Source organism: Megalobrama amblycephala, linkage group LG1 (genome assembly GCF_018812025.1).
Source record: "Megalobrama amblycephala isolate DHTTF-2021 linkage group LG1, ASM1881202v1, whole genome shotgun sequence".
Classification (NCBI taxonomy): Eukaryota; Metazoa; Chordata; class Actinopteri; order Cypriniformes; family Xenocyprididae; genus Megalobrama; species Megalobrama amblycephala.
This window is the reverse complement of record NC_063044.1, coordinates 43292727-43305257: the sequence shown is the minus strand read 5'-3', so window position 1 is coordinate 43305257 and position 12531 is coordinate 43292727. Positions and strand designations below refer to the sequence as shown.

The window sequence follows — 12531 nt, the reverse complement described above, 5'->3', positions numbered from 1 at the left end:
TGAAAAACCACAGGAATCACAAAGATCTGCTGTCTGTTCAAGAAACAAACACCTCAAAAATCCTTCTTGGAAATGTTCCTCTTTCATTCTCCACTGATCACTGATTTGAGACGCAAAAGTTGGTTTGACAGAAAGGAGAAATAACGAGACAGTCTCTTCCTGGTCAGTGTTGTAATAGGGTGGAGTTTCTGATAACCGTTTGGTTTGTTGTGATTCAGGTCAGGACTCAACTTCAGGTTAACGTTTAACAAAATGCACTCAAAGTTGAATAGCATTGACACTCTGTTCAAGTCTCTCAAAACCTTGGATCAAACCCACATGATCACATGAGAGAACACAAATATTTATAAAAAGACTCAAGAAAAAGTCTCAAGTCTTTACTTAAGTGTTACCAAATACAACAGAAGGAATTGCTATACCATACTGTACAAAAACATACAAATTATATTTGGCCTGAACCAAGAGTACTTCCCCGTTTCTCTGGTTAGGAAAGTAACCTAGGTGAGTATGAAGAGACGGGGTGGTGGAGGGATGCTGAAAACTGTCGAGAAACATAGGTGAGTCGACTGCATATATATATACGCTATATTGCTAAAAGTATTGGGACACCCCTCCAAATCATTGAATCTGGGTGTTCAATCACTTCCATGGCCACAGGTGTATACAATCAAAAATCATAAAAACCTAGGCATGGAGACTGCTTCTACAAACATTTGTGAAAGAATGGGTCGCTCTCAGGAGCTCAGTGAATTCAGTCGTGGTACCAGTGATAGGTTGCCACCTGTGCAATAAGTCCATTCGTGAAATTTCCTCACTACTAAAAATATTCCACGGTCAACTGTTAGTGGTATCATAACAAAGGTGGAAGCAATTGGGAACAACATCAACTCAGCCACAAAGTGGTAGGCCACGTTAAATCACAGAACGGGGTCAGCTCGTGCTGAAGCACACAGTGCGGAGAAGTCGCCAACTTTCTGCAGAGTCAGTAGCTACAGACCTCCAAACTTTGTGTGTCCTTCAGATTAGCTCAAGAACAGTGTGTAGAGAGCTTCATGGAATGGGTTTCCATGGCCGAGCAGCTGCATCCAAGCCTTACATCACCAAGTGCAATGCAAAGCGTTGGATGCAGCGGTGTAAAGCACGCCGTCACTGGACTCTAGAGCAGTGGAGATGTGTTCTCTGGAGTGACCGAATCACGCTTCTCTGTCTGGCAATCTGATATTAGTCCTGACTGCATTGTGCCAAGTGTAAAGTTTGGTGGAGGGGGTTTATGGTGTGGGCTTGTTTTTCAGGGGTTGAGCTTGGACCCTTAGTTCCAGTGAAAGGAACTCTTAATGCTTCAGCATACCAAGACATTTTGGACAATTCCATGCTCCCAAACTTTGTGGGAACAGTTTGGGGATGACCCCTTCCTGTTCCAACATGACTGTGCACCAGTGCACCAAGCAAGGTCCATAAAGAAATGGATGAGCAAGTTTGGTGTGGAGGACCTTGACTGGCCTGCAAATCCATATTAAACCCTACGGATTAAGAAATGGAATGTCATTAAAGTTCATGTGTACGTAAAGGCAGGCATCTGAAAACTTTTGGCAACATAGGGTATATATATATATATATATATATATATATATATATATATAATATATACAGGCCCGGATTGGCTAATCGGGAGCACCGGGGAATTCCCGGTGGGCCGGTCTGTTTATTTGGCCGCGAGGGCCGGTGTTGTCATGGCACTGGGTTGAAATATGGATGCTCTAGAAACTGTGGACGTGGTGAAAATGTACTAAGCTGAGTAGCCTAACTTTTTCCTTAAAACCAGTCAGTGACAGATTTAGGCCTGGACGACATGGGCAATGGCAAACAATCAAATTAACGAATGCACGATCGGGTTTTTACCACTCATTTGCATGCAACGTCAATGATATTATGTCACTTGGTGGGTAAATTAACCTGGTCGGGAGGGAGTCGAGTGTGCACCCACAGAAGACAACTCACTCAAAAGTATACGAGAAGAAGAGATGAGGTGACGTCTGTAGGGACAGCGGTACAAGTTCTAAATCAACACTAAATTATGGTAAGGCAAAAGGTCTAAGCCACCGGAGGCCGATTTAAGTAACGTAAATAAATAAAAAGGAAGAGGGGAAAACATGCAAAAGATAAAGGCATGTATGCAGCTTACTCATATCGTAATAATAGTAGGCAAATAATAAAATATAGGGCCTATCACTTATGTTATGTTGCTTGCTATGCTATTACACATTGGCCAACAATATTAGTTTTTCTGTCCAACTAGCTTAACCAGACAGTAAAATGTGATTTTGTAACGTAACTTTTTTTTAAACAAACTAAGCTACTTTAATATTTTACTGTAAAGTTGTGCAATTTTGTAGGATTTATGGTATTTTGTGTTATTTGCCTCAATTTGTAATAATTTAAGTATATAGCCTACATTTATATAAAATAGAAAAATTTTATGTTAAATCCACTTTAATAAAGATATTCATTTCTAAATTTCATTCATAGTGATAGACATGAAAAATGTGCCTGGGTTTAGTGGACGATTACTGCCATCTACTGGAAAGCAATCAATTAAATTAAAATTAAAATAACATGAATTTTTAACTACAGCCCCTAGATGGCTAGAGAATTAGTCAATGGTTAACATTATAAAATCATTATTATAACTATAAAAATAACTCTATATCAAATTAAAAGCATTAAAAGCATTTTTTTGTACTATCATTTATACTATCATGGGTATTTGAAGATATTTTTGAAAAATACAATTAATTACAAGGCTGTAGAGAACAGTGCACTATTGCAGACCTATATACTGAGGTTTTAATTACATTATTTTAATATAGTCAGTCATGAATTAAAGTGGGCTGGTCTAAGGCATGAAACTCCAGGGCTGAAAATGAGTCCCAATCCGGCCCTGTACATATATGCTGGGTTAACTCTGTGTTGATTCAATTCTGTTTAGTGAGACTGTATTTAATGCATAGAGTGAATTAATTAGCATTTTAGCAGCTAGTAAAAAATTAAGTTTCTGTTTATACAGCAGCAGCAAGCAGACAAAAGCATTAGGTAGGCTATGTGAACTCGTCAAAGTGGAAATGTCTCCGTTTCATTAAATTTCAATTAAAAAAAAAAGACATAAAACACATATCTACATTTTTCTGCATTTTTATTAGTTTCTACTCATACATTACAAACATTAAATGATTAATTTGCTAAAACTCTGTAGTACAGCTGGGCACTAAAGGGATTTCAGTCCGTATGATAATCTGTCTGAATGAGCATCTGGAGTTAGAAGCAGTACAATCTCCAGGACTGATTATTATATCCAAATCTACTATAATTTCTCATTTCCTTCCTTTTGATGCTCTTATATGCCAATGTTTTATGGACACCCTCAGTGCCGCTGTACTCGACCTCCGAGTAACAGCGTCCACTGATATTCTCCCGACACAATGCCCGAGCATGATCAAACCAGTCCTGACTCCTGATGGTCAGGATATCTGTAATTTGTGCCGGTGTGAGTGATCACGGTGTTGCCCTTGGACAGATGGAAATGTTGATGCACTGTGTTTGGATCCAAAGACAATGGATGGAAATCTGATAAAAACACATCATACGCAGTCATGTATGCCTGTCATCATTAGCAAAACAAATTATAACCATGTTATACTTCAATGCTTTGTTTTATGTCCTTTGAACAAGAATTATAAATCAGTTATCACTCCCAAAAACATAAATCTTGTATTGGCTTAGAGTTAATGAGAGTTAGGGCACATATACATTGTAATTTTAGCTAGAAGCTCACGAACAAGAACTTGTAAACAAAATCTCTATATTTAATTAGTCAGAGGACACAGTTTCACCATCGAGTGAATATCTAATCCAAACATGGGATAGAGCGGCTGAGTGAATGTGGTCTGGACTCTGTGGATGAGGCTCATTGTGTCTGAGACGCTGTAGAAGGACAAAATCCCTGCGCTGTGATCCACATACACTCCTATTCTAAACTGCTGGACACTACAGGGAGTTCAGTCTCAATGTTATTGTGACAGAAATAGCAATAGTCAGGAGTGCAACTCAGTCTCCAGGACTGATTATTACGTCCAGGTAAATTCTCTTTACTATTTCCCTTCCTGCTAATGGTCTTATATGTCACTGCTATACCCATTCCTGATCTCCCATCTCCACTCCACTCCACCTCCCAGTAACAGCGTCCAGTCACACTCTCTCTACACAATCGCCTCCATCCAATAATCAAATCTGTCTGGAATGATCAGGATAACTGTTGTTTTTTGTCGGCGACAGTGATCGTTGTGTTTCCCTCAGACAGATGGAGCCAATTATTCACTGAGTTCAGATCCAGAGTCAACAGATGGAATCTGGTGGAGATAAATATAAAAATTAAATTTACAACAAATATTCCATCAAAATGAATAATTTTAGTTAAACATATTGCATGAGCTCTCTTTGTTGCTCTATTAATGAAATAGTTCACCCCAAACTGTAAATTCTGTCATCATTTCCTTGCCTTCATGCTGTCAAATTATAACTTTCTTTCTTTTGTGGAACATAAAAGTGCATGTATTATGAAGAGCATTGGAGTTAAACATTGACTTTCACTGTATGGACTAAAGACACTAAGACATTTTGTCAAAATATCTTCCTTTGTCTTCCTCTATAGAAAGAAATTCCCTTTAAGAATTTGAAGCTCTAATGTAGGAATGTCTGCACTCAGTGTTCAAAACTTTCCATTTCTGCAGTGACCAAATTGAATACTGTTTGCCCCGTGTACATCACTGATATGTCACAGATACAACTATAAACTATAAAGCTGTTTATAATTATTTTCATTTAGTTTGTTACAGACCATTTATTTTAAGTAAAACAATTCTTGAACAGAATAATGCCATAATTTAGAGCAAAACAGTCAAACTCTCCCACTAGACTGGATTTTAGACTTGTGTGTGTTTTCATGTAACTCACATTGTAGAAACTCCTTTCTGGTCTGATATTCAGGAGCCAGAATGACCTGGACGGTTTTCACTACACACCAAAACACATCTGCAGTTTAATTCTCATGAAGAAATTAAACTATTTATATATTTAATGAATGGTGCTGAACTCATTTCTAACAATAAATAAGTATTTACCTCTTTCCAGATATCTTTTCTATCTTCCTCGCTGCAGAACTGCAGTAGTTTCATCTCTGAGTTGAGAGACAGATTTCACTACTTCATCAAAAGACAGATGAGAACTGACAGTGAAGCCGTCTGTAGATCCAGAGAGAGAGAAAGACGACAAACTCTACAGACACAAAAACACAAACTCCCTGTAATTCCAGAAGCTTGTTAAAGTCCTCAGTGTTTGAGAAGATCTGTGTTACCTGGAGGAAATGAACATGATCCTATGTTTGTGAAAGCTGCTTCATCTCAGCGTCTCTCCTCCTCAGATCATTGATCTCCTGCTCCAGTCGCTCCAGTCGTTCTTCAGCTCGACTCACTGCAGCTCGCTCCTGATCTCTGATCAGCTGAATCACCTCAGAGCGACGTCTCTCAATGGAGCGGATGAGCTCAGTGAAGATCCTCTCACTGTCCTCCACTGCGGTCTGTGCAGAGCGCTGTTACACACATCACAATCACACAGTGGCTTCAGTGGGACTAGAAGAGCTCCAGCACTGGAGGAAAGTCCAAACTGAGACTCAAACTTCTCTTCTTCTCCAAACTCACCTTATGAGACGCCACAGCCTCTCTCAGCTGCTGAAGATCTTTCTCTCTCTGCTGGATTCTGTGCTGGATGATTCTCTGTGTTTCTACCAAATGACTCTGCAGAAAACAGAAATAATAGTACATCTGAGAAATCTGAGTGAACACATTTAATTACATTGGTTATCCTGATTGAGAGAAAAGCACATAATGAAAGTGGAGAGAAACAACATGAACTGTCACTGAGATCATGATTTTTGTGCTCATCCACCAAACACAGCATACAGATACACCGCTGGTCAGTACGGCAGTCAATTTCCAGAATTTTATCATGCGAGGACAGATCATGTCCTGCAGTCGTCCAGTGGCGTCCATCAGATTGTATTTAAACTGCCACAGTAAGGGAAGGCTATATTCATAATCTTTGGCAAAAATACTATTATTAAGTAGGTTTGTGGATAATTCAGCAACAAAAATTATTCTAGAAAAATCATGAGTGCACAATAATTTTAAAAAATCGCTAACATTTTATTTCAGTGCCGTAGTTACACATTACTACATGTATTTATTGAAGTAATAACAGTAAATGATGCATAATTACAAGTAATTAACCCTAAACCAAACCCTAACCCTAACTGTAACTCTATAGTAAGTTAATTAATAGTACTCAGTACTTTTTTAAGTAATACAATGTAAAGTGTAACCAAAAAAAACATTTAATGGTGAACAAATAAAAGGTAAAATGTTTTATGTTGCTCTTTGTATTGTTATAAAATGCACTGATGAAAAACAAGTAAAAAAATATTTCAAGCGTGACACTGACATTGAGAAAAAAAAATCTTTTTAGGGTTAAAGATCAGGACAAAGTTTATGTGATTAATCATTGAGGGTAATATCTATTTTAAACCTGTAGAATGATGAACTATGTGAAAAGACAAGGACAAGTAGAAAGTAGGGTAAGAAAATAGGTTTTGTATTGATTCATTTGTTAATGTTTTTCAATCATGGGGGTTTAGGTTATTCACACACTGTGAATCCTGTTGCCAAGAATAGTTTTGGAATCGGATCGGATCGTGGGGTGCCTAAAGATTCCCACCCCTATTTCCTGCACAAATGATTAGAAGGTTTACTCTTAATAGATCAGTGATTTAAGTGTTCAGATGGTTCATCATGTGATTGACAAAACAATCTATACAACCTCTATATGATTGATTAATTGGTCAGTTGACACAGTTTCACTGTTGTATTATTATCTAATCCAAACATGGCATAGAGCGGCTGAGTGAATGTGGTCTGGACTCTGTGGATGAGGCTCATTGTGTCTGAGACGCTGTAGAAGGACAAAATCCCTGCGCTGTGATCCACATACACTCCTATTCTACTGCTGGACACTACAGGGAGTTCAGTCTCAATGTTATTGTGCCAGAATGAGCAATAGTCTGGAGAGCAGAATAGAGTCCATGACAGATTGTTACGTCCACCTACAATCTCAGCTGCCATTCCCTTCCTGCTGATGGTCTTATACGTCACTGATGTTTCCAATCCTGATCTCCCATCTCCACTCCACTCCACCTCCCAGTAACAGCGTCCAGTCAAACTCTCTCTGCACAGCGCCTCCATCCAACAATCAAATCTGTCTGGATGATCAGGATAATGCTGGAGTTTGTCAGCGACAGTGATCACTGTGTTTCCCTCAGACAGATGGAGCCCTTTATTCACTGAGTTCAGATCCAGAGTCAACAGACGGGAATCTGATGGAGATTAAAATACCTCACAATTATTTGTGACCTTCCATCATGTTGTGTTTTGAAAAGTGATTTGACCTCTAACAGGCAAAATCATCAACAAAACCTTATTCCAATTGAACTCATCAAGAACAATTTCATTATGGCAACAACTAGCAACTATTTTGATAACTGATTAGTTTTCTTTTTTGTTTTGTTTTTTTTTTAGTTAGAGCCTCATAATTTCTTTATTTTACTTTTTAAAAAAATGCATGTTATTTAACATCTTGCAAATTAAAGGCCTATGGAAAACAAATAAACTTAAACATACAAAAACACTATGAACTTTTTCAATAAAACTTGCTTATTTGATTAATAAGACAGAAATAAGCAAAATCTTAAATATTTTGAAAGTTTTTTTTTAAGGAGATTTACATTGTGAGCCTATTGAACATCACTCTGTGTGTGTGAATGTTGTAGTTTCTGTATCACTGTCACTGAGATTTGTGTGTGGATTGATTACGAATCTGTCTATATCTGAGCTGAAAGCTGCACTGATCGATCGTCCAATATTTGTTTCAATCCTGTGACCAGCAACTGACCTATCCTGCCTAAATTCAGCACTACTCTAATGAATTTACTGATTAATGTGAGACTAGTTCAGATTATAATTTTTTTTTTTTTTTTTTTTTTTAATTTAGAAATTAAATGTTTATTAATGTAAGCTGCCCGTTTTCGGGTCATAATGATAATTATGAAACAAAGTTAAGCGCTTATATGCAATCTCTGTTTAAATCTCATGCTCATCTCTCAGCCTAGCGCTAGTATATATTTTTTTAGATCAACATGTTAATATGTTAATAGATATATTAATAGAGATATGTTAATAGAGATATGTATGAATGAATTAAGGTTTATATACAGAGATATAGGCCTACATTTGTTTACATGTAACAGTTTGACCTTCAATAACAGCACTGTGTCATCATGCTATAGCTTGATAATTAGTGATTTGCATTACAAACAAAACCATGAAGCAAACAAATCACAGATAGTAATGTTTTTTTGTTTTTTTTCTACTGTATTTTTTATTTTTTATTCATTTTCAGTCATAAATGCATCTATCCATAATGAATGTTTGTTTATGATTTTCATAATTGATTCATCAATTTGCTGCAGCCAATGCATTTTAAAAACACAACATTGAACAATTAATTTAGTGTAAAACTCTTCCACTAGATCTTAGTGTGTGTTTTCATAGTAACTCACACTGTAGAAACTCCTCTCTGGTCTGATATTCAGGAGCCAGAATGACCTGGACAGTTTTCACTATGGAAAACAAAACACATCTGCAGTTTAATTCTCATGTCAAGAGGAAATTAAACATACTATTTAAATAGTTATCTATTTATATTAAATTTTCTGAGAATGAATTACTACATTTACATATAGGCAAGGCAATTTTATTTGTATAGCACATTTCATACAATGGTAATTCAAAGTGCTTTACATAAAGAAGAACTAAATACATAAGAATAAAAATGGAATGCATATGAAATAAAAATAACAGTAAAAACAGAGAATCCCGATATATGGATGGAAGAGCTTTTTTTGTTGTCCGTCAGAGCGGATCTAATATACTTTAAATGTTAAATGTTAAAGGGGTGGTTCATTGCGATTTCACTTTTTTAACTTTAGTTAGTGTGTAATGTTGCTGCTTGAGCATAAACAACATCTGCAAAGTTACAGTGCTGAAAGTTCAATGCAGACGGAGATATTGTCTTTTAAACTTATGGCAGTTTAATGCCTACAACGAGCATCTTCCCGGGTTGGTGACATCATAAACCCTGCAATTAACATAAACACTGCCCACGGGAACACGCAACAAAGTGGGCGAGGCCATGTCGAGCGCATACAAGTGTTCTTCATTAGGGATGCTGGACTTCAGGAACAATGTTTAAATGTTTCCGGACAACGTGAATCATGACAACCAATGCCGTTAAATATCGTTTTTCAACGGCTCTGGTGACAACATATTCTGGACAGCGAATCACAATACACTGGGCCAGCTAACCAATCTCAGTCCATTGCTTATTTCTGAGGGACGGGCTTCATAGAACCAGAAACCGAACAGAACGTTTTTAGGAGAAGGGAAACAGCAGTGTAGAATAAAGGTAAAATATATGAAAAATACAGTTTTGTTTTTTTTAAACTAAGCATTATGACATGTTAAAAAAACACTGAAACACCCCTTTAAGATTTCAAATGAGCTATTGCAATAATTTGATTTTTTAAGATGTCATTTAAACACATTTTTGCAAAACTCGACTAACAGTCCTGGATAAATCAATTGTAGCTCGGCTTCATCCAGCATGTTTACATGTTAATTGGACTCAGCGTTGTGCTCATTCTGTGCAGTGAAAGAATCACAAGCAAGGTATTTTACTCAGACAGACATATTAAGAAATTAACACGATGATGAAAATCCTGCAGTAGCTCGATTGTTGCTTAAGTCAGTAAAACCTAGAATTGTACCTGTAGAAGAAATCTTTTCTGTCTCCTCGCTGCAGAACTGCTGCAGTTTGTCTCTGAGCTGAGAGACAGATTTCACTACTTCATCAAAGGACAGATGAGAACTGACAGTGAAGCCGTCTGTAGATCCAGAGAGAGAAACAGACGACAAACTCTACAGACACAAAAACACAAACTCCCTGTAATTCCAGAAGCTTGTTAAAGTCCTCAGTGTTTGAGAAGATCTGTGTTACCTGGAGGAAATGAACATGATCCTGTGATTGTGAAAGCTGCTTCATCTCAGCGTCTCTCCTCCTCAGATCATTGATCTCCTGCTCCAGTCGCTCCAGTCGTTCTTCAGCTCGACTCACTGCAGCTCGTTCCTGATCTCTGATCAGCTGAATCACCTCAGAGCGACGTCTCTCAATGGAGCGGATGAGCTCAGTGAAGATCCTCTCACTGTCCTCCACTGCGGTCTGTGCAGAGCGCTGTTACACACATCACAATCACACAGTGGCTTCAGTGGGACTAGAAGAGCTCCAGCACTGGAGGAAAGTCCAAACTGAGACTCAAACTTCTCTTCTTCTCCAAACTCACCTTATGAGACGCCACAGCCTCTCTCAGCTGCTGAAGATCTTTCTCTCGCTGCTGGATGTTTCTCTGTTTCTCCTCAAAATGTCTCTGCAGAAAACAGAAATATTAATAAATATGAGAAATGCTACACAAAAGTGAACATATTTAATCACATCAGTTTCCCTGATTGAGAGAAAAGCACATAATGAAAGTGGAGAGAAACATCATGAACTGTCACTGAGGTCCAGTATGAAGCAGTACCTGTTTCTCAGTCCTCGCTGCTGCAATTGATACAGTGTCATGATTTCTGTGTTCATCCACCAAACACAGCATACAGATACACCGCTGGTCAGTACGGCAGTAAATTTCCAGCATTTTATCATGTTGAGGACAGATCATCTCCTGCAGTCGTCCAGTGGCGTCCATCAGATTGTGTCTTTTACTGAAGAGATTCTCATGATGTTCAAGGTGATTTTGACAGTAAGAGCTTCGACACTCCAGACACGACTTCACTGCTTTCTGTTTTCTTCCAGTGCAGGAGTCACACTGAACATCTCCAGATCCAGTGTGAGGAACTGCAGGAGCAGCAGATTGGAGTCTCGTCTTCTCGAGTTTCTCCACCATCTCAGCAATCACCACATTCTTACATAAAACTGGTCTTGGTGTGAAGGTCTGTTTGCATAATGGACATCTGTAGATTCTCTTCTGATCCTCCTGATTCCAGCAGTCAGTGATGCAGCTCATACAGTAACTGTGTCCACAGGGAATAGTCACTGGATCCTTCAGGAGATCCAGACACACTGGACAGCTGAACTGATCCTGATCCACTGAAATATTGGCTTCTGCCATTTCACTGTATGAACACACATAGAGAGAGAGAGCACAACAGTTTAGGTGCACTATTAATTGTTCTTTTGGTTTGGTCTTTGGGTCTCACATGTGACCAAGTGCTCAGATATCAAATTTCTGTTTTAAGAAAGTTTTTAAACATTCTTAAATTCAAATTAATTTGGTCCCATTTTATTTTAGGTGGCTTTAACTACTATGCACTACTATGTAAGTGCATTGTACCACAGGATTAAATGTAAATGCATAGTAGTTAAAGACACCCAATATAAAGTGGGACCCTTTATTTTTATTAACAACTCAACATTCTGCACAGCAAAATCCTCTTCAAAAAAGTTACTAATTAATCCAAGGGAGAACATTATAGCAATGTGGTACATAGCAAATGCTCAGTGTTAAATGAACACTACTCAATGTCTATATAGGTCCAAACTGTGTTAAGATATTGAATGTTAAAGGGTTAGCTCACCCAAAAATGAAAATAATGTAATTTATTACTCACCCTCAGTAGGGTGAGTAATACCCGTTCCACACCCGTAAGACCTTCGCTCATCTTCAGAACACAAATTAAGATATTTTTGTTGAAATCCGATGGCTCAGTGAGGCCTCCATAGCCAGCAATTACATTTCCTCTCTCAAGATCCATAAAGGTACTAAAAACACATCTGAATCAGTTCATGTGAGTACAGTGGTTCAATATTAATATTATAAAGCGACGAGAATATTTTTGGAGTGCCAAAAAAAACAAAAAACGACTTATATAGTGATGGCCGATTTCAAAACACTGCTTCAGGAAGCTTCGGAGCATAAATGAATCAGGGTGTCAAATCATGATTCGGATCACGTGTCAAACTGCCAAACTGCAGAAATCACGTGACTTTGGCGCTCTGCACCGCTGATTCGACACGCTGATTCATTTATGCTCCGAAGCTTCCTGAAGCAGTGTTTTGAAATTGGCCATCACTTTATAAGTCATTATTTTGTTTTTTTTGGCAAACAAAAATATTCTCGTCGCTTTATAATATCAATATTGAACCACTGTACTCACATGAACTGATTCAGATGTGTTTTTAGTACATTAATGGATCTTGAGAGAGGAAATGTCATTGCTCCCTATGGAGGCCTCATGGAGCCATCGGATTTCAACAAAA

The 12531-nt window shown here is 37.9% G+C and overlaps 1 protein-coding gene across 3 annotated transcripts in view; it reads right to left on the bottom strand.

The window, feature by feature from the left end:
• Positions 1-4024: 4024 nt before the first annotated feature.
• LOC125270506 (E3 ubiquitin/ISG15 ligase TRIM25-like) overlaps positions 4025-12531 on the bottom strand; it is a 32967-nt gene continuing 24460 nt past the window's right edge. Inside the window, exons 5-8 of one of the 3 annotated variants that reach the window (XR_007185383.1) lie at positions 8720-8779; positions 5751-5846; positions 5408-5641; positions 5201-5328 (exon numbers count right to left, since the gene is read on the bottom strand). Coding sequence is in view for 2 of the 3 variants with exons in the window: in XM_048194170.1 (XP_048050127.1) it covers positions 6939-7477; positions 8720-8779 (599 nt within the window). In the remaining variant the exon portion in view is untranslated. Of the gene's footprint in view, positions 4404-5200; positions 5329-5407; positions 5642-5750; positions 5847-6562; positions 7478-8719; positions 8780-12531 lie in introns of those variants that run through there. The other 2 variants (XM_048194183.1, XM_048194170.1) reach the window with 2 other exon arrangements.